General features: G+C 47.9%; 1 protein-coding gene across 7 annotated transcripts in view; it reads left to right on the forward strand.

Annotated features, from left to right (window-relative positions):
• sntg1 (syntrophin, gamma 1) overlaps positions 1 to 23,166 on the forward strand; it is a 649,505-nt gene that overhangs the window by 543,660 nt on the left and 82,679 nt on the right. For all 7 annotated transcript variants that reach the window (XR_005462062.1, XR_005462061.1, XM_038809324.1 and 4 more), the window contains 4 exons: positions 1,492 to 1,594; positions 12,623 to 12,705; positions 14,244 to 14,374; positions 19,614 to 19,743. Coding sequence is in view for 5 of the 7 variants with exons in the window: in XM_038809324.1 (XP_038665252.1) it covers positions 1,492 to 1,594; positions 12,623 to 12,705; positions 14,244 to 14,374; positions 19,614 to 19,743 (447 nt within the window). In the remaining 2 variants the exon portion in view is untranslated. The remainder of the gene's footprint in view (positions 1 to 1,491; positions 1,595 to 12,622; positions 12,706 to 14,243; positions 14,375 to 19,613; positions 19,744 to 23,166) is intronic.

The raw sequence follows: 23,166 nt of genomic DNA on the forward strand, positions 1-23,166 counted from the left end.
TGGTCTGAATAGCCCATTCTCCTGCTTCTTATTTCCTTATCTTCTATGGTCTCAGCCCTACTGCTGGCCATGACCAGTCAGGAGAAGTGAAAATAATTACTGTTGTAACATTCACCTGGGCATTCAACTGCTGGCTGAGACAGAGGAAGAACCATGTGTCCATTCTTGGATTGAGAAAATCAGTGACCTGTATTTAAACCCCTCAGATCCTTTAGTTGCAAGCCATTCATTCATTTCTGATAGTGGGCTATAATTGACAGCTTCCATGAACACAGCTGTTCGACTTGCTTCATTAATTTCGCTTCATGGATGAGTAACGCAGAAACGCTGTAACCACAATGTTTACAGACATCAACCACTTCAAAGAGAGTAAAGTGCTGTCAATTTCCAGCTCAGCAGTTCAAATTCAATCAAGAATGAAGGGAGGTGATTGAAATGCACTTAACTCGCTTCAAATGCTTCATCAGAAAATGTGAGAACCCGCCCTCTAACATGCTGCACCATTTTCACTTTCAGGTAGATCAGGTAATCTTTTGCATTGACTTCCAGTGTATGTTGCAGCTGGAATGCACCTCGCATTTGAGAGGTGCAGGCTGGCTTGGGTTGGTACTAGCCGCTCAGCTTGCTGCTGAGGCATGCAGCCACTCAACAGCATGTTTAGCACTGGGCTTTATTTTACGATCATTTAAATTAGCAGGCAGCGTGCCTGTGTTACTTTTAAAGGTTAACCATGTAGTGTGATGCCTGTGTCTGTTTTCGGTAGTTGGTCAATTTTCAGTCCTTGAACATTCTCCATTTCTGTTTAGCATATGTTTTTGCGAGTGTAATTCTGATGCACTGATACCAGACTGTAGCCTTTGTCCCATTGTACCAACACATAGACCACTTGCAAATGTGACTCATGAGAAATAGAGATGATTCATTTTAGTTTGACATTAGTTTTGGACATCTATCGATCTGAACAATGATCACTGGCCTTTATACCCATATGAACTTCAGTGTGTATCACTTTTGATGACCAACGATGTCACTGCAAGTATTAACATGTTGGTGATAGGTGTGCACAAATTTGTATTTTGAAACCATTCTATTCTCTCCACCCATCTCTCTGTTTTCTCCTTTCAGGCAGTACAAGCAGCAGACTTGCTCATTCATATATTCACTCTGTTGGAAAAAAAGCACTTGACTTTTGAATATAAAAGCAAAGTACTGTAGATGTTGGAGACCAGAAATAAAAAGGGAAAGTGCTGGACAAACCCAGCAGGTCTGACAACTCTTGTCACAATCCCTACCAACCTGCTGAGCTTTTCTAGCGCTCTCTTTTTATACATAACTTTTTAATTTTTATTTGTTTTTCACTGACAGCTTCTGTGATTTGAAAGTTGTGGCTGATAATATTACAGCTCCTTTGAATGGAAATATTTAGTTCTGGCTATTGGTTAAACTAATTCAATCCTCTGACCTTTACCTATGCCTTGTAATGAACCACAGGTTCAAGTTCTTCGTAATGCGGGGGAAGAAGTAACTCTCTCAGTTTCATTTTTAAAGAGAGCACCTGCCTTCTTGAAGCTCCCTCTGTATGAAGACTGCACATGTAAGCACCTAATCTTTTTATACAATGAATTATGCTGGTTAAACACTGCTATTATTGTTCACATATTGTTTCTGTATCATTTCATTGCACAGATCCTCTAACTGTTTAATTATTCAGTTTGTGCAGAGGGTCAACTTGAGTTAACCAGTATATGATTAAAAAAAAAGACTCCAGTATCTTTTTGTTTGAACACTGGGCTTAGGTCGGTTTAATAAGCAATGGTCTTGTGAGTCAACGGTACATTTCTCATATTTGAGGTAAATGAGTCCAAAATTAAATTAAACTGACTTCTACAGAATAAAAATGCCCACGGTCCCTGAAAAGCAGACTAGATTTTAAATTTATTCAGTCTGTTCTAATCAGAGTCAGACATATTCAACCATCAGTCTCTCTAAGGCAAGTGAAGAGGACGTGAGTAACAATATTTTCAGCCACTACGAAACCCAAGAATTCTGATGGTAGTATCCTGGAGGTATTGCACAAAATGTGGTCGGGGGTTCCTCAGAGGATCCCACTTACTGACCGTTTGGAAATGCCCGGGAAGTTCAGACATACATTGGGCAATTCCCCTGTGCTTGGAACCCCCTTGGAACTTGGAGTTAGATTTGGAGTTGTTGGAAGGTTTAAACTTACTTCCCATGATAGGTACCCAAGAAGGTTGGAAAGATCAAAAACAGTTCTAACTCCCAACTAGACCCCCCCCCCGACTATCTCTCCAACAATCCTGCTGAGCCCTCGAATACCCCCCGTACCACCTGACTACCCCACTGATTCCCTGCCTACCCCACTGATTCCCTGACTATACCCCTGAACCAACTACACCCCAACCCTTCAATTACCCCCCCGCGTTCCAATTTCCCAGTGACCTGCCTACCCCTCCAACCCCCGACTACTTCCCCTGACCTCCCACCACACCATCATCTCTGACCTGACTAACCCCCAGATCTCTTTATGACCCCCCAACCTCTGAATACACCCCTGATCCAACTACTCCCAATCTCCATCCACCTCCTCCGACCCCCCCAACTCACTCTACACTCTCACACACCTGCCACCATATGCCCTGACTAACTTACCTGTCACCCTATCCCCTGACCCACTGATCTGTCACCCTTCCCTTAACAACCCATCTGCACCCTACCCATCTCACCCACCTGCTAACTTATCCACTCACCCACTTACCTTCCTCTCTACCCTCACCCACTTTCCTGACGTCCTTATCTTTTCTCTGTAGCTTCTCAAAGTGGCTTTGGGACATTTAGACTTACTGGAATATGGCAGCGAGTGCCACAAAAAAGGGGGCATTGCTTTGCTTCCCCAACAATCCTCCCTACGAAGGAAGGACTCCCAGAAACCATATATGCTGTATATTTCTGAGGAGGCCTATTTCAAAAGTCTGGACAAGAAATGTGGAGGCCCAGTGCAGATTAGCTAAATAGGAGGAGAATGACAATCCAAAGGTGATTGCGTTCCTCGGAGCTTTTGACCCAGTTATTTCTAAATCCTTCTTTATTGGAGTAAAAAGTCTTAAAAAACCAGGTTAAAGTCTGACAGGTTTGTTTCAAACACTAGCTTTCGGAGCATTGCTCCTTCCTCAGTTGAATGAAGAGGTAGGTTCCAGAAACATATATATATATATATATATAAAGTCAAAAATGCAAGACAATACTTTGAATGTGAGTCTTTGCAGGTAATTAAGTCTTTACAGGTCCAGATAGAGCAGGTTAAAGAGGTGTGAATTTTCTCAAGCCAGGACAGTTGATAGGATTTTGCAAGCCCAGGCCAGATGGTGGGGGGGTGAATGTAAAGCGACATGAATCCAAGGTCCCAGTTGAGGCTGTACACATGTGTGCGGACTTGGCTCTAAGTTTCTGTTGGACTTTAACTTGGTGTTGTAAGACTTCTTACTGTGCTCACCCCAGTCCAATGCCGGCATCTCCACATCATCTTTATCAGAGATAAGAGGGTGAAATTTTACTTGCCCCGAGCAGGTATGTTTCCTCCTTGAGGTCACCTGAGCACCAATTCCACCACCACCCTGCCCACCGGTGAGCTCACCCCCGTAATACAGGAGATGGGAGGGCTCAGAAATTGGCAGCCCGTCAAGTATATTAAATCACCAATTAAGGATCAAATAGGCTTGTTATCAAGTCTATTAACCCCAATAATATGCTGCCAATGGCATAATATGTTTGTTGAGGCAGGAGCAGGAAACTCAATTTTTAATCACAAATGGTTAAAAGGCAGGAAGGGTGGGTGGTTGCTCCTTGGGGGCTGCACTTTGCTGATCGCGGAGTGCCCTCCCCCTTAAACTGAACCACCCTGTCTTCATACCTGCTCTGTCTCTTAAACCCACCATCTCCCCAGAACGGCAGGCTAGGATGTCACTGCCAGGATGTCAGAGGGAAGTACACCATTGCAATGTTAGGGGTGGGATGAAGGGTGGCACGGGGATGGGCCTGAAAGGGGGTATGACTGGTGGGGTCTGGGGGTATGGTGGTTGAGGTTAGGGTGGCTGAGGGGGATTGGAGGGGGCTTACGGAGCTGGGGGTTGGGTGGGGCGATCGGCTCACCCTCGAGCATGTGTAGTGTGGGGTGGGTGACCTCATTATTCCTGTGGAGCGGAGGAGAATGCTCCTCCTTCATGAGAGGCTGGAGATGCACCCCTTCTCAGTGGAGGGGCTTTGTGGGAGGAGGGAGGGAGCCAGTCATTGGAGGCTGGGATTGGGGCAACCAGTTAAAATGTGGCCCGAGACCAGTAAGTGCTGCGGAACTAAGGTGTTCGCTGCTGAGCATAATATAACAGAGCAAAGGTATGTGAATACCACCTCGGTGACGTACCTAGTGCCAGCGGGAGTGCCCACTGTCAGCCATTATCAGCAGCAGAATTGTATTCAACCACAATCTGTAACTGAATGGCACATTCCCCACTCATCCATTTCCATCAAGTCAGATGACCAACCCTGATTCAGAGGAGTGTAGGACAGCATGCTAGGAGCAGTACCAAACAAATCTAAAATAAGGAGCGGGATTCTCCGTTGGCTGATGCCAGAATCGGGAAATGTGGTTGGGCGGAGAATCACTTTCGACGCCGAAATTGCGGCAAGTGCCGATATCATGCAAAATCGCAATTCTCCGTCACCCCGACAGTGGCGCAAATATGTTCCAGAACGCATGTACAGTAGACACTGTTGGCCTATCATTAGTGGGCCTGACCGGTATTCTCCGGGGCCTCCGCGATTCTCCGCCTCCAATGGGCTGAATTCCCAAAGGGGTGCTTCACATGTGCTTCTAAAAATCGGGAAATTGGCACTGTGGCTGATGATGGAGAGAGAGGAGGTAGGACACGGAGAGGCACGATCATGGTCTGCTGGGCTGGACACTGGCTGGGCTGGCCAAGGAGGCGGGGGAGGGGGGGACTGCTATGGCCGGAGGGGAGGGGGGGTGACAGGGGAATGGGCCGTGTGGCCGGGGCAACTGCCCATGGGACTGAGGCGGTGTCGCGACCTGAAAGGCAGCCATCTTGCTGCGCACTCCACTGACCACTCACCTTGGCCCCTGCTTCTGCAGAGTGACATCAGCCATATGAGTGCCCACACCCCCCCAGCACGCATCCTATGCCCCCACCCTCCGCCATACCTTCCCCACTCCCAAACTGCCACCCGCTGGTGGGGCATTACATGGCTAACCAAAGGGCAAGGCACACAGTAGCTCCCTGCGGGGGCACTGGGTGGGGGTCACTAAGCATGCTGCTGGCAAGGGCTGTGCCAGCCGACGGTACCCCTGGCTGCAGAGATGGAAGCCAGAGCCAGAGATTCCCACAGTGCTAGGCAACGACGGGGTCAGGGGTGTGGGGATGAGTGGAGGGCATGCGGGGACAGAATCAGCAGTGCCAACTGGGACCACCTTTGGACCGCGTTGGGCACCCCCTGCAAAAGATGGATATTGGAATTCTATCAGCAATGGTGGCCTTACTGCTAGTCGCCGCAGCCCTGGGGATGTCCTGTGGCTGTACAAGTTGGAGCTGCTCGAGTAGGAGGAAGCTGCAGCAGCGGAGTGTGCAGTAGCGGAGCCTTCCCTAGAGGAACAGGAGGCAGCTGCCCTGAATGGAGCCCTGGCTGACCAACAGGCCGAGGAGGAGAAGGTGCAAAGGAGGCACCGCATAAACCGGCTGCACTTGTCGTTCAAGGCATACCGCCGAGGAATTCGGCTGAGCAGGTAGTCAGTGGAATATATCTCCCAGATCACGGCATCTGGCACCACAGGGAATGGGGAGAACACCCGCTCACGATGGCCGTCCAGGTGACGGTCGCCCTGAACTTTTACACTTCAGGGTTCTTCCAGGCATCAAGTGGGGACCTTTCTGTGATCTCTCAGAGCTCAGAGCACAGTGCATCCACGCAGTCACAGAGGCCCTATATGCCCGGTCGACACAATCCATCCATTTCAATGTAGACTGGGCACACCAGGGTGCCCAGGCAGCAAGATTCGCCGCCATCGCCAACATGCCCCTTGTCCAGGGGTGATCGAAGGTATATTTGTCCCCCTATGAACACCTGCAGGTGACAGGCCGCCCTACACAAACCAAAGGGATTCCACTCGATGAACATGCAGCTGATATGTGACCTTCAGATGCGCATCATGCACGTCTGCACCCGATATCCGGGCAGTGTGCATGACGCCTTCATCCTGCACACTCGATGATTCCTGACATGTTTGAAATGTCCCCCTGACTGGGGGTTTGGCTCCTGGGTGACTGGGGTTATCCACTGCGATCGTGGCTATTGACACCTATCCGGAGGCCACAGACCAACGCCAAGACCCGCTACAATGATGCCCATGCAGTGACCAGAGGTATGATCTAGCGGTGCTTCGGCATCCTGAAGATACGGTTCATGTGCCTGGACTGCTTTGGATGGGCCCTCCAGTATGACGCCCACATCGTGGCACCCTGCTGCTTCTCACAACATCGCGGAACAGAGGTGCAGGAGGAGGAGGATGAACGCCAGGCCTAGTCCGATGAGGAGGGTGCTGGAGAGGACAAAGATGAACAGGGCATGGATTCAGGCTGGCACCGGAGGGCGCAGGATGTGTGCGCCAGGCTCAACGCGCACGGGACGCTCTGATCACCACCGGATCCACTGGCTGGGGAGGTGGGGAATTGTCCAAGGGCACGGACACCGCATCCCAAACCCTCCCCCCACCCCACCTGCCGTGATACATACCTTCCGCACTAATGGGAATGGGCCCTGGATTGGCAGTAACATCGGGTCTGGTCCATGAGATGGAGGATGATGACAACCCGCTCAGCGATGAGCTCTGATGTTCTTCAACGCTCGTCAACGTCTGACTCCTGCCCACAGCAGCATTTTGCATTGTCCATCTGGATGATCCCTACATGCGAGCTGGCCATTCCATCACTCAGTCCCGTTAGATCCCTGGGGTGGTGGCGGGACGGTCGTGGGGCGAGGGGGTGAGATTGAGAGCCTATCCACAATGTCTGCCCATTCCTCCCTTCCCCCGTCCTCATGTTGCCCTCTCCGGCTCAGACCAGCCCACCCTTCATACCCATCTGACAGAGACCAAAACAAGTTGTAACAGTGTGAACAGATGTTGGAAGTGCACAAATATACCCAGATACGTGCCCTAGTCCCTATAACTAAACTGTGCCTTGCACCTGTACCAACTTAACTGGTGCTAATTTTCTGGGATTACGGGCCCAAACGCCAAGCCCAGGTGGATCCCCAGACTGTACATCAGGAGTGGAAATGGCCTGCTGCGATTTCTGTCCCATGACCTGGGCGGGTGTTGCCTGGGACTGCTGCTCGGGTGTCCCAGGTGGTGTAGTGCTGCCCTGTTCTGCCTGCTGCCCACCATAAGTGCCAAGGACAGTGGGGTGGATGGGTGGAGGGGAGGGTGGGGGGGGGGGGGTGCGGGGAGTCTGAGGAGCTGCAGTCCAAGGTGTATCTGCGGGAGTCATCGGCACGGGCCCAACTCCTCCCCCTCCCTCGGAGTCCCCAGTGGCCCCTGGGCTACTCCATGCCAGTGCCTGGACAATGCCACCAACATTCTCAGCCATGGCCTGCTGTGACTGGGCACCCTCAGAAGCGCCACTGCAATGGCCAACTGGTTCTGGCACATGGCTGCCTGTGAGACGGCAGCCCTGTCATGGGCCTCAACCAGTGCCTGCACAGAATGCCTCAGGGCTTGGTCTTGCTGATCCATAGCTAAAACCTTCGCCCCCAGTGCCTCCACCGTGGACGGCACCCGTGCGTTGTTAGCCTGGGTGGAACACATGGCCAGCGCCATCTCCTGCTCCTGCACGCGGTTTGCCTTCTCCAACTGTGCCTGCAGGTGCTGGATGCTCGTCGACACCCCTCATGTCGTCCCTGGCTCTGTGTCTGCATCTCCTCAATTGATGGGACTGTCCGTTCCAGAAACCTGAAACCCATCTGGACGGCATCTGGTCCCTGGGGTCGACCTGCCCTCCAACTGTTCGCTCCCTCGGATATTCCTACTTCCACCTGATGTACCAGAGCAGCTTAGTGGTGTGCACCAGAGGGTGTCCCAGGAGCCACTTCACTAAAGTGACCAACCAAGGTGAGTGTCTCTGGGATGGTGGAGGGTGTGGGAGACAGCTGTGATGGGGAAATTTGTGACATCCTCAGTCTTGGGTCTCAGGTCCATGGCTTGCTTCCGTGCTGCAGTCCTCATCATTGGTCGGCACACGGGGGTAGCTCAGGCTGTGGTACTGGCTGTGGGCGGGGGACACCAGATGGACCAGTCCCATCTCCAGCAAGTGCTGCAAGACACAAGACAAGACACATGATTAGAGCGCGGGCTGGAGGGGAGTGGATGTGGTAGGGGTGAGGATGGTGTGGGGGTAAGGATGATGTGGGGGTGGTGTAGGGGGTGGGTGTGGTTGACGCACGTGGCAGGGGGAGCTGCAACTCAGCAGGGTCTCACTTCCTTGCCCACGACCAACCTCTACCCACAGTCTTTCCTTTACTCTGGGCCGTCGACCACGCCCAGGGCCCTCTGCTCAGCTATGGTGAGGGGCCACAGGTCAGGCGGTCCCCTCCAGTTTTAGATACATAGATACATAGAAGATAGGAGCAGGAGGAGGCCTTTTGGCCCTTCGAGCCTGCTCTGCCATTCATCACGATCACAGCTGATCATCCAACTCAATAGCCTGATACTGTTTTCTCCAGTAACGTTTGATCCCATTCTCCCCAAGTGTTATATCCAGCCCCCTCTTGAATATTTTCAATGATTTAGCATCAACTACTCCCTATGGTAATGAATTCCACAGTCTCACCACTCTTTAGGTGAAATGTTGCCTCACCTCTGTCCGAAATGGTTTACCCTGAATCCTCAGACTGTGACTCCTGGTTCTGGACACACCCATCATTGGTAACATCTTCCCTGCATCAACCCTGTCCAGTCCTGTTAGAATTTTATAAGTCTCTTTTCTCCCACTCCCAGCGATTATGGACGCGGGGGGGGAGCTGAGAATGACAATGTTAGACAGTCTGATGCATGCAGCCCAGGGGGTGGGTATCTCAGTGGCCAGGGAACCCAGCAATGGTGCCCGGTATAGGTGCCGGCATGTGGTGCAAGGTGGGGGTTGGACATCCTCTGGGTGGGTGATGGGGTGGTTATGTGTGTGTGGCATAGTGTTGCCTATTCATCCTGGCCGCCCTGAGGAGGTTGTGCAGTTTCTTCCTGCACCGCAGGCCAGTCCTGGTGTTGCTGACCACCTCTGCCACCTGCGTCCAGGCACGACAAACAGCGGCGGCCGGGAGCCTCCTTCCCGGGCCAGGTTACAGGGTAGGCTGCTTCTCCTTCACCGCATTCTGGAGGGTCTCGGTCTCGGCGCCGGTGAATCTCTGGGCTGCGTGTCTTGCTAGCACCTTGTTGGCTGGGATGGTGTGTGTGGGGAGTGAAGTGTGTATGTGCGGCTGCAGTTCGTCAGCCTCCTGAGTGTCAATCATGAGTCCGGCGAATCCCGCGCTGTTTCTCATTGGAATCAAGTGTGTTCCACATGATACCAGTGCCAGCCCCTCAACAATCGCTGAATTGGTCCAGGTGCGGCGGCAGTTTTGCTGTTGCGGAAGTCCATGAATCCTGTCCCAGAGTCAACACTTAGTCTCAGGAATGGAGAATCCAGCCGAAGATGTTAGCCTGGTGAAACTAAATTGTGGGACTACATGCATGCTAACTAATGGAAACAACATGCAATAGATGAATAGACAAGAGCTAAGAAATTCCAAAATTAGTAGATCAGATCTCGGCTCCTCAGTCCCCCTGCCACATCCAGTCATGACTGTAAGACAATTAAACAACTAACAGGAGGAGAAGGCTCCACAAATACCCAATTCTCAATGATGGGGGAGCCCAGCAAATCAGTACATAACGTAAGGCTGGGGTACGTGCAGCCCATCTTCCGTCAGAAGTCAAGTGGGATGCTCCTTTCCAGCACTTCTCATGGGATTCTTTGCATCATTAGCACTCTCAGGCCAGCCTTCAGCCAATTTGATTCACTCGCTGTGTTTTTACTGCAAAATCAAATGGGCCTAACAACATTCCAGTAATAATGTTGAAGACTTGTGCTGCAAAATTAGCCACTTTCCTAACCAAGCTCTTCCACTACAGTTGGGACATTGGGATCTATTTGGCAATGTGGAAAGTTGTCCAGGTTTGTCCTGTCCACAAAACGCAACACAAACTCAATCTGGTGAATTACCATCCTATTAATCTACTCTTAACCATCGGCAAATTGAAGGAAAGTATCATCAATAGTGCTACAAAGCAATACTTACTCAGCAATACTTTGCTCATTGACAGTCAGTTTGCATTCTACCAGGGCCATTTAGTCCCTGATCACATTACAGACCATGTCCAAACATGAACAAAACAGTTAAACTCACGAGGTGAGATGAGAGTGACTGCCTTTGACATCAAGGCAGCATTTGACCGAGTGTAGTATCAAGCAGCCCTAGCAAAACTGAACATATTGGAAACCAGGCGAAAGCTCTCCATTGGTTGGAGTCATAACTAGCACAAAGGGAGATGATTGCAGGTTTTGGAGGCCAATCACCTCAGCTCCAGGTCATCATCGCAGGAAGTTCCTCAGGTTAGTGTCCTAAGCCCAACCATCTTCAACTGTTTCATCAATGATTTTCCCTCTTTCACAAGGTTGTAAGTCTTTAGACACTGAAGCAGTCCATGACCATATGCAGCACGACCTGGACAATATTCAGGTTTGGGCTAACAAGTAACATTTGTACTTCACAGTTGCCAGGCAATGACTATCTCCAATGAGAGAGAATCGCAGTGTCTCCCTTTCACAATCAACATTGTCAATTGTGCAGCAGCAAATGATGATTGCTTTTCTGCACAGCTTAACTTTCCATAACCATGAATCAGGCTATAAAAATCCACTACTCTTCTCAACCTCCTACGAGTTATCACTTTTCACAGCTGGAATAACGACTGTGGCTGTTTTATTGAGAGCACCAAATGAGCTTTCCTCCAGACGAGCTGATATTGGTGTATTTCTGGTGCTGGGGCTTACAAAATTCTATTGACTTAACTCACTGACCTAAAACATTTACTGCTGAGATAATGGTAAGGCCAGTACACTCGCATGTCTAAGTTTACAGAAGTATCTGAAAGGTTGCCAAACCAACAAATCATCTTTCGGTCACTGCTGAAGTTTTCCACTTTAGCTTTGGTTTGTCTTTTGAACTTTGTGTTCTCATCATTAAACTGTTCAACACAATAAACCTTGGAAGAAAGTAGATTTGGCAGCTGAATGAAAAAAATTGTTCACACGTGATTTCCTTCCTGCCACCACTTGATTTTCTTTTATTGCCTTTTTGGCATTTTGCAGCAGGTCAAAGGTTTCATGAGGTTCAGGTGCTCTCAGTGAATTCCCAGGAAAGCATCGGAAGAACGACTTGCATTTAGCCCTTTTCATGATCACTGGACATCTCAAAGTGCTCCCTCAGTGCTGCACTGGAGAATCAACCTTGACTTTGTGTTAAATCCCTGGAGTCGGATTTGAACCCAGATCCTGATGACTCAAGAGACAAGAGTGCTGCCAACTGAGGATGTGTTTGATGCTGTGACTCAATACTCACCAAGCTTCCCGACCTGCAAACATCCCAAAATTGTTTGGCAACTTGCATTAAATTAACTAATATTATTTCAGGTGTTGTGTTCTTCCTGTATGCTTCAACCAATGCCTTTGCTATGTATTTGTACCTTGTGTTGCCTTATTACGTATTTTCTTTTCATATACTAAATTATCTGTTTGAGCTGCATGCAGAAAGATACTTTTCACTGTACCTCGGTAAATGTGACAATACACAGATCCAATCCAATCCAATCCAAAGGCTATTTGAACATTATTAAAAAAAACAGTATTTCATATGGTCACATCATTAGCACGCTCAGGGACATGTTATACAAGTGCCTACCATTTTGCTAAAATAGAGAACACATGAACAAATGCTGTATTCGTGAAGCTGCTGAGTAAAATGGATAGTTCCTGCTTTTATACTTGGCAAATTCATTAATGAACTGCATTTTCTTCTGTTCACCAAAGACAAAATGGGTATAAAGTAGTATTCCAGATGAATCTGAGGGATAATTGTTTTATGTAATTATGATTTGAACATGACTATGAAGATAATCAAATACTCCTTGGAAATTGGATCATGGAAATGTCATCTAGGAAAATAACTAGTCAGATGTTCTGCCTGATTAGGTTGAAAAGTCAGTGAGGAACCTTTCTCCATTTGGAATTTAAATAAATGACAGGGGACATACATAATGGAAGAGATTGTACACGATCCATGGGAGCTATTGGATCGATGTACCAGATTTTGTTTTGTTAGCCTGTGGTTTTCTGTTGTTAGCTGAAATACTGTAGATTTGGATCCTTCCATGATATTTCTGAGCATAAGGGAAACCTGAAGTGAACAACTTCAGTATATCAACCTATTTTATATTTGCTTACAGGCGTCCCCAGTGACCAAAGCAGCGGTACATCTTCTCCACTTTGTGACAGTGGATTGCATCTTAACTACCATCCGAACAATACAGTAAGATGCATTGGCACCTTAAATTTTAGCTTTTTAATCTTTAATCTAGTTAGATATGTGGTAGCTTCAATAGTGAAGCATATTTTTCTTCTTTTGCTATTTTTCGACAGAGATGGTGGACATGAGTGCAAAGTGTTGCTTCCCACTTTGTACTCATGTTTATGATTTCACAAAAGCAGCAAACAAGGGAAATTATGCTGCATTTTCTCAGTCACAAACTTATTTCTAATCTTCTGAACACAATAAGCAATTATATGCTCTCATTACAAAGATGTCAGAACCTTGGAGTAGTACCTTGGTTTTCTGTAGAATTTTTTGATATGGGTTTAATAGAAGGAATTGTGTAAATGTGTAAAATAACCTTTTTGGTCAGTTACCCTGGGCTACCAGCAATCAACCACCAAAGTTATAGAGATCAGGAGAAATCAATGAAAATTCAGGGGCTGGATTCTCCCCTACCCGGCGTGACGGAGGGTCCCGGCGTAGGGGAGTGGCGCCGAGCACTCAGGGGTCGGGCCTCCCCAAAGGTGGGGAATTCTCCCCACCTTTGGGGGCCAGCCCCGCGCCGGAGCGGTTGGCACCAGAAGACTGGCGCAAAAAACCGGCGCCCCCGGCTGTTGGTGCAAGTTTTGGCACCAGTCGGCGGAGCGGGAGCTACTCCGGCGCGGGCCTAGCCCCTAAAGGTGTGGAGAATTCGCACCTTTGGGGAGGCCCGACACCGGAGTGGTTGGCGCTACTCCGCTATGCTGTGACCCCCCCGCCCCGCCGGGTAGGGGAGAATTTTGCCCCAGGAGTGTGCCATTGGTAAGTAACCCTTTCAAACCCCACAAAATACTTATTTTTGTCCTCACATTGGCTGCAACCTGCAGATCTTTATCTGTAAATAGTGATGTCCCCTGTTCACACAGTTGTTCAATTTTCCTGGATATTGCACACATCCACAGCTGCTTAGGCCTACATGGTGCTATTTATACCAATTTAATGTCTGTGCAGCTTGTTAAGCAGAATTCTTGCAGGTGCACCTGAGCTTTTAGAAAACACACAGTATCGAATTTGTGTTCTTCCAAGTGCAATAAGTGGGAAAAAATGAAATCTTATTTAAGCCACTCATGTGTACTAAGAAGAAATACATCTCCATAGTTCTTACAAATGAGAGCCAACAAACAGGCTTTCAATATTCTTGCTACAATGCTGCCAAAGTGTGTTAAGAATTGTTGTATTAATTTTGAGAAATCTTTCAAGATGTTACAGTATAATACACTTTAAAGCCAACAAACCTGGCCAATCTATCAAAGTACTTTGAAAAGCATTAAAAGAGCATATCTAAGTGTGATGAAATTGCTGACTCTCTACCCCAGGATTATCAAACCTCAATGTGATTGATTTGATGTTCACACCATATCATTACTTCAATATAAGCTGAAAGAAAAGAAATGTCAGTGTGCTTATAATCATTTATATTTGTTTGCAAAAAGCTTGACAAAAATGATTATGAATGAGTTACAGTTAGAAAGTATAATTAGCATAATATTTTTCAGGATTCATTATCGTGTTCTTCATGGCCCACATCATCGGGCCTAAAGTGGGAGAAGCGATGGTGTGATCTTCGGTTAATCCCCCTCCTTCATTCTCGTTTGTCACACTATATTCCAGGAACTGATATTTCCAGGTAATAGTTCTAATTATTACAAATTTACAGCATTTTAATGTTCATAGTTGGCATTTGGAATAGAGCAGCTGCAAAAATATTCCAAGTTAAAATTTTTAGCAAATGCTCTCTTTCCGAATTATTATGGGTTGAATTTTCCTACTGATGCTGTGACCAAAACTAATTTTCCTGGCTCAGGGTTCATTAGCCATGCAGTGTGAGCAACATCTCTGTCTGCATGAAGAGTTCTCACTGCTGGCCAGACAGATGTGACAGTCCTACTACAGCATGAAAGGAGGCCATGAGGGACTTAATGAGACAGAATAATTCTGGAAGTGAACACACTTACATAGAAACATAGGGTGCAATCTTCCAGAAAGATGTCTAAGTGTGGTAGCGAGCGGAAATTTTAGCGAACTTCCCGGCGCTCGGCCTGGCGACGCCGGCAATGCTATTCATTGTTAATTGGTCCACAACAAGGCCCCACGGCCTCCTTGCCACAAATGGTGGCTCGCCAGCCGATGCTCGCCAACACCCCACTAACAAGGTCGAGCAGCAATTCCATTCAGCTTGCAACAATGGCGCCGAGATGACCAGCCCCAAAATTCCGGGGTGCAAATTTGGAGAGGCTCCTCAATGCCGTGGAGGCCAGGAGGGATGTCCTGTACACCCGAGGGTCCCAGAGGGTGAACCACAGGGCAGCCAGTGCCACCTGGGATGAGGTGGCAAGGCCATGAGCTTGAGAAGTATGACCACTAGGACTGGCCTCCAGTGTCGGGTGAGTTGACACCAATGCCCCCCCACTACCGCAGCCCACCCCCCCCCCAAGACCTTTCCTCCCCCACATGAGCATCCACACCCCCAGCCCTCCATGCGGCCCCAACCCTCCCTTCACCTCCCCTCTCCCTTCATCCCTTCAACACCAACCCCCCCCTCACCCCCACAATACTTCCTACTTCCTCCTCCCACCACTGTGAACCACGCTTGCGGCTAACGATGCCATCTCTGTACATCCGCATGAAAAACTCTCCCACAATCACCGGGTGAGGGGCAAGACAGGAGGAGGGGTGCCGGACATACGAATGCTCACCACCTTCAAGGAACGCGGCCTGCAGGTGACTGCAGTGTACGAGCGCAGAGTGGTCACCAATGCGGAGGTTGGGGCACGCCGCAGAGGTGAGGATCCATCAGGCCCCACCCGAAGGACCATAAAACACAGGAGCAGAATTAGGCCATTCGGCCCATCGGGTCTGCACTGCCATTCAATCGTGGCTGATATTTTTCTCATCTCCATTCTCCTGCCTACTCCCCATAACCCCTGAGCCCCTTTATTGTGAGTGGTTATTGCCATACTGACTGACCCATCCCTCCCGCTGACCACATGTCCATTCTCCCACGGGTCCTCCAGCCGACAGTGCCAGCCCATCCCGGGAGGCCCCTTCTGCTGCTACCCTAGGAGAAAACCTCAGAGGAGAGCTCCCACGATGACATGATTGATAGCCCCACCTTCCACCAGCGCAGATACACACATCTTGATGGAAACCTAATGGCCGGGCTTCTGGGGCACAATCTGGTGAGCACCACACAGCTGCTGATGTACATCAGGTGGAGCAGGAACCCCAGGCGAGAGAGCACTCGGAGGTCTGCTGAATCTCAGGTCCCAGTGGGTCCCAGCCTGATGCTGAGCCTCCAGTACAGGGTTACCTGGAGCTAATGGAGACATTAAGTAGTCACCGAGACATTCAGATTGTCAGCAACACTCCAGCAAGTCCATACCAGCTTCGAGACGTCCCAGTGGGTATGGGTGAAGGAGATGGCAGCGGCAATGTGTGGCACCAAGGCCAATATTGCGAGGGTCGCGACCGCAGTGGATAGACTGGTGCACAACGTTGGCAGTATGAGTGAAGTTGTCCAAGGCGTGGTGCAATTGGTGATGGCAATGGCTGAGGGTCTCTGTAGAATGTCCGACTCGCTGGGGGATGTTCCCCTGTACAAGGCTAACCTTAATGAGGTGCTGTACGACATGTCCTGCTCTCAGATGGGAATGGACGAAGCATTGCAGAGGTTATCCCAGTCACAGATGGACATTGATGAGGCACTGCATGGCCCAATCACTGAGGAGCATCACCCAGGCTGTCGACACCATGGTGCATACATCAGGGAGCCGGCTTGGGTCACTGTCTGTGCGGAGTCTGCGGTTTCTGCCCGTAATGGGGCTTGTTTAGCTGGTTTCGCTCACCAGACTAAATCGCTGGCTTTTAAAGCAGACCAAGCAGGCCAGCAGCACGGTTCGTTTCCTGTACCAGCCTCCCTGGACAGGCGCCGGAATGTGGCAACTAGGGGCTTTTCACAGTAACTTCATTGAAGCCTACTCGTGACAATAAGCGATATTCATTTTTCATGTGCGTGGATTTCCTCCGGGTGCTCCGGGTTCTTCCCACAGTCCAAAGATGTGCAGGTTAGGTGGATTGGCCATGCCAAATTGCCCTTTGGTTAGGTGGGGTTACTGGATTACTAGGATAGGGTGGAGGTATGAGCTTTAAGTGGGGTGCTCTTTCCAAGAGCTGGTGCAGATTCGATGGGCTGAATGACCTCCTTCTGCACTGTAAATTCTATGATGCTATGATAACAGAATACATGTGACAATGTGACCACAAGTATGACGCCTCCGTCACTTTCTTCTACAATGCGGCCGGATCTTCGAGCCCTTGGTTCATCTCCCCGTAGCACTCACCCACACTCTGGCTGTGGACATGTCTCCAGAGCTGTGCCCCATCGCTTGGGTGTTTGGATGTTGGCTGCTGTGTGTATGGTGTTGCCTCCCGCAGTTTTCAAGCACAGTGTCCATGCATCAAGATGTGATGTTAGGCTATTAGGATATTAGGATATTAGGCAATGACTCACACATGCTACATGGCCCGCCAACCCACGGGAAACCACTTGGGTTGTGCTAAATGCTTACTTAACCACTGATGAAATCTACCATGCGGAATTAGTGAAGTCTTACAACACTAAAACTCAGTAGAAATTGGAGTTAAACTTCTCGGATGCAAACAACAATCTTTATTGCCTCTATTTGATTACAATTACGAGAAACTTAAATCTATTCTCAATAAAGTCCAGGTAGCAAAAGGACTTAAAGAGAAGTAACTCATGAACAATTCAACTTTCAAAATAATACAGAAATGGTTTCTTGCTTACAGCAAAACAGCTTGCATTTACTTGAAGAGTTAGAGTGGAAAAGTGAAAATATGAAAATAAGGATAGCGAATAGTTAGATTAAAGTCTAGAATGATCCTGGATAAAGATGGCCATATGGACCATCATGTTTAAAGGAAATGTTATCAGTCTTGAGCCATCTATCTGCACCTCTATGTCATCCTAATTGGTTTGGGTTAGAATCAAATACATTTGATTTGATGGTTAACTGTCAATCCTTAATGTGCAACATAAGTTCTGAATGTTTCATGTTTAAATATTTATGTATGTTATGGAATGCAATTCTGTGCTATTATCAAGACTGGTTTCTACTGGTTTCTGCTGACTTCACTTTATCCACATTATGAACAATGGTGCCTTCATGTTGCTATGGTGCCTGCTTCATCCTTGATCAGATTGCTGGTGCAGCTCATTTCTTAATGTCAAACTGTCTTTGAAAATATGTTTATTAGAACAATAGCTTTTTCATCTTGCTTAGTAAAAATGTTGTTCTAATCTCCAATGAGTTTATGCATATGTCAGGCTTATTGTGTCCCTGTTGAAGCTCTGTGTTTTGTCATGCCCTGGGGTTATGAGTGCTGAAATCCTCAATTTAAAATGGGTATTAAAACTGGGGCTTGATCTTTACACTAAATAGTCTTTGTTTACCTATCAGATCTATCAGGAAATAGTTGATTACTATCAACCACAATTGCCAATTCCCTATTAGCAATCACCTTCCCGCATTGCCAGAGGCCTCGACAGTTGGTGAGGGTTATGGGTTGTCGGCGGCAGAGGGGCAGGGCTAGGGTTACCCCCAGAATGGGGACACACAATCCATGGATTGGCATTGTGGTGCCTTGCATGGTTGCCCACCCAGAGATGACGACTCCTCACCCCTGTGGGGGGTGTCCCTCCCCCCAGCTGAGGGTCTCCACACCCTGTCAAGCAATGAAGTGGCAAGCCCAGTGCCCCCAACTTCATTACCTGCCAACAAAGATGGCAACTTAGCTCCTCAGCTCCCCACAAAAGCCCTTCCACCTGGTTCACATTTGTCAAGAAAAGTACTAATCGGCGCCAGCGTGACCACCTGCTGGGGAGGGATGGATCACGGGAGGCTGTTGGATATGGTGTGGCTCCCGTTAATTGTATGGAAATAGGGGTTAAGCGGTGATAATTGGTTTCTCGCCACGCTATGGCGAGATCCTGATTTCGCCAACGGGAGCGGGCCGGTTGCATCGCAAACTGTTTGATGCCCGGCACGTTTCTCATTTATGGCCTCTGATGCTATTCACCGGCCTCGTTTTGCTCAAACAAAAGCGTACCGGGCCTGAGAATCGTGTCCTGAGAAAATATAAACAGGAGGAGGCCATTTGGCCCTTTGAGCCTGCCCCGCCATTCATTATTATCATGGCTACGTAGACCTAGATAATACCAGTGCTTAAAGTCAGGAGTGAACACCTCCATTCTCACTCCCTCCATTACTTTTGATCTACCACTGCACTAAATAAACCTGCCGCTACCTTTCTCCAGGTGGTCCTGGAAACAGCAGAGAAAGGAGTACATGGAAGGGCAAATGGGAAATTAGAGACCCACCTCCCAGTCATGAATGAAAATTAGCAGCAGATCCAGTGGATCTGAGAAACCTGGGCCAAGGTGAGGAATCAGTGGTAGTCCTCAGTGTTCCATTATCCCACCATTTCTGCAGTAGTCGCATGTGATTCTGGGTGGGATTGCAGAAGAATATCCAGTCCATTGTGTCAGCCGCTGAGCAAACAGCAATTTATGTGTGATTAATTCAGGCAAAATTACTTTTCGCATAATTGATAGTTTCAGATGAATGTCGGAAGGTGCTGATTTTAATTTTCAATGTTTTACATTGAAATTAAATCAGACATAATGATATGGGTTGGGGTTGAAAGGGATGCGGAGGGATGGACGGAAGTCCCATCCTGTGTGAACTTCACCTCAAATAGAAAATTTGGGGCCAGTGTTTCTGTCTTTGTTTGCAGTTTCATATTGGATAACATTTCTATTTATCTGTTTTCTGGCATATCTTTAGGCAAAATGCATTTCAAATAATTGCCGTGGATGGAGTATGCAGTGGTGTTATTCAATGTCTCACTGCTGAAGACTGTATAGATTGGCTACAAGCACTGGCAATTAACATATCCAACCTTACCAAGCACAATGTAAGTATGGATATCTGCACTTAGGAAAAGTCATCAAAGTTTTAGCCTCCCATCTCAGCAAGCTAGTGGTTTACAACATGTGACTATATTATTTGTCAATCAAGACACAAAAGATTAATAATTGAAGAAACTGTCCACATTTAATAAACCAGCTGAAGGGCTGGTTTTGCTTAGTGGGTGAGACAGCCATTTTGTAATGCAGAACAAGGCCAGCAGCAAGGGTTCAATTCCCGTACCACCTTACCTGAACAGGCACCGGAATGTGGCGACGAGGGGCTTTTCATAGTAACTTCATACTTATGACGATAAAATTATTATTTAACAATGGCAAAATCGTGATGAAAGTACCATTGGCATGGTATGTTTCTAAGATAATTTGGACAAGCTTTAGTTATGAATACTGTAAGTGAGGCTAATGCGCTAAAGAATATTTACATGATTATTTAACATTTGCATTATAATGTTCAATTAATATAATAGCATATTTAATTACATTCTCAAAATTGCCTTGTTTAACTTTGAGTATGCTACTGTTCTGATTCTGCTATTGTTCCCAATAATAGTTGTGGAATTAAAGAAGGATTTATGCTGGGACCTTGCAACCACAAACGGAGTTGTTTCCCCACAATATTATTTCAGAAGAATGAACCTTCACCATCCCTGCCCCCCATCTACACCCGCACATAAAATGGGCGGCATGTAGCATGTCCAAATCTAGCAGGTGGACCCGGGGAACTCAAGGCCCATGATTGCATGCACCCACACTTAACTGAAAAGGTATCATTTAATCGTAAAAAGTTAAATGTTGATGAGTAATAATGATATGCTAAACATTCCTTCCCCCGCTTTGGGTTGGCATTGCCATCACATACGCTCCCTGCTGTTGGGCTAATTCAGGCCCTTGGTCCTGAATTTGGAGATTTGGCACACGGCACCTCCCACACAATTCAATGCAATTGTATTTAAAATGCCTCTATGCCATATCTGATTTGTGATTTGGTAATATTTAACATTTCCACCGAACAGAAGTTTTAAAAAATCAATTTCCAGAACTATAGGACAGCAGCTAGGAGATTGAAAACATACATTTTATTACACAATTGTTATCCAAATTATTCTACCAGATATTCCCTGAAGCTTCAGTTATACAACACATTTTTCATCAATTTATTGTATTTACAGATGGCAGCAATGCAGAATTGCAGTACATCTGTAGCTTGAACAAATCTATCTGAGCACAATTAGTTTATGAAAATCGGTGTAGGACTACCATGACCACCTTTCATCATGTTCCCACCTAATTTGTCATTTTGGAGCAGCGTTAATGTGACTCAGAATTCCCCAAAGCTGAAATTCAGCACTAAAATAGAACACAGCATAATTTTTTCAATCTGGAGTGTTTAGTGGTGCACTTTTAAGTCTTCTGGTATGGTTTTACTGCAGTCGTTTTGCCTTTTATGTAAGAAGCTCTGTTTTCTGAAGTTATTGTTATCATCATTGTGGCATCAGGAGGGTAAACATGAAGACATAAACACCTGCAAAAAATGAAAATCTGACTGTGATTGAGATTCCAGTATTGTAGTTTCAAAAAAGAGGGGGCATTTAAAGTTTCATTGGTACTTTGGGAGCAACAAAACATCCAACTATAATCTGCAAAGCCTCATGGTTGCCGAGTCAGGTCGAAATAAATTATGGGAGTCAGTTTTAAAGTACGCTAAATAAGTATTCCACATGACACTGGCATAACATGAAAGGGGGCATGCTGGAGAGATTAGTAGACATCAGAATTAAACTACCTTTACACATCAGATGGCAACAGGCATACCTTATAGACCTTCTGCAGACTTCAGACCATCAGTCAGTTGCACATCACCGCAACTCGCCCCATACATGCAGCAGTGCCACTCTCACGAGCACCATCTTCATTTCCGCCTCTGTCACCTTCTGCACTAACATAGGAGCCTTCCTCAATATCATCAAACAGTTCACTGGTGCATTGTTCAGCATGGCCAGTGTGGTAGCATGGTGGTTAGCACAATTGCTTCACAGCTCCAGGGTCCCAGGTTCGATTCCTGGCTTGGTTCACTGTCTGTGCGGAGTCTGCATGTTCTCCCCGTGTGTGCGTGGCTTTCCTCCTGGTGCTCCGGTTTCCTCCCACAGTCCAAAGGTGTGCGGGTTAGGTGGATTGTCCATGATAAATTGCCCTTAGTGTCTAAAATTGCCCTAGGTGTTGGGTGGGGTAACTGGGTTATGGGGATAGGGTGAAGGTGTGGGCTTGGGTAGGGTGCTCTTTCAAAGAGATGGTGCAGACTCGATGGGCTGAATCGCCTCCTTCTGCACTGTAAATTCTATGATATCTACCACTCCTTACCTCCTGAAAAGAACCAAGGGGGCGATTCTCCGAGCCCCGTGCCGGGCTGGAGAATCGCAGCAACACGCCACGACACCGGCGCGCAAGTTTCCGAGGTGCAGAGAATTTGCGCTGGTGCGTTTGGCGCGGCTCTGGCCGCGGGCCACTGGAATCGGCAGGACCGCCGATTCTCCGGCCTGGATGGGCCAAGCGGCCTCGCCGATATGACAGAGTCCCGCTGGCGCCGTTCACCCCTGGTCGCTGCCGGCGGGAACTCTGGGCAAACGGTCGGGGGGCGGACTGTGGGGGGGGGGGGGGGTCCTTCACCAGGGGATGCCTCCGATGGGGTCTGGCCTGCAATCGGGCCTACTATCCGGTGCGGCCAGCCCCTGAACACCGACTCCATGTTGGGTTGGAGCCGGCGTGCTAAAGAAGACCCCCGCCTCCACAGGTTGATGTGGCCCAACTGCGCATACGCGGGTTGGCGCGGTGCCCATTTGGCACCACGAAAGGAGGCTGGAGCGGCGTGAACCACTCCAGTGCCGTGCTGGCCCCCTATGGGGGCCAGAATCAGTTGTACCAGGGCCCGGTTCACGCCGTCGTGAAACGCGAAGGCGTTCACGATGGCGCGAACACTTGGGCTCCACATTGGAGAATCGCCCCCCAGGCGTCCACACTAGTAATTCCTAAAGCAGAACCGCCTTTTTCTGGCAACTATCTAGTTATACCATCATCGCATTTCTCTTCTAGCATGGCCATACTCTTCTCTTCAACTGAATACTGTGCCATCTCCTCTTGCTTGCTAACATCACACATTGGGATATGTGCAGCTGTGCTCAGGCTTACAAATGAGAAATTGTTATTGCATGCTGTCAATTGTAGTCTTTTTTTTTTGGACCACTGACAAAGCTTGACAGGCTTCTTTCCTCGGTCCAGAATGACACAAATGGAATAAAAATGAGAAAGCTGGGTCCAGGACATACATTCAATTTGTGTACATTGTAAGATATTGAGCTTGATGTTTAGGCGATTGCGTATAGCTTGTGTGAGGACAGCTGAGAACAAAGTCATAA

Source organism: Scyliorhinus canicula, chromosome 10, assembly GCF_902713615.1.
Source record: "Scyliorhinus canicula chromosome 10, sScyCan1.1, whole genome shotgun sequence".
Taxonomy (NCBI): Eukaryota; Metazoa; Chordata; class Chondrichthyes; order Carcharhiniformes; family Scyliorhinidae; genus Scyliorhinus; species Scyliorhinus canicula.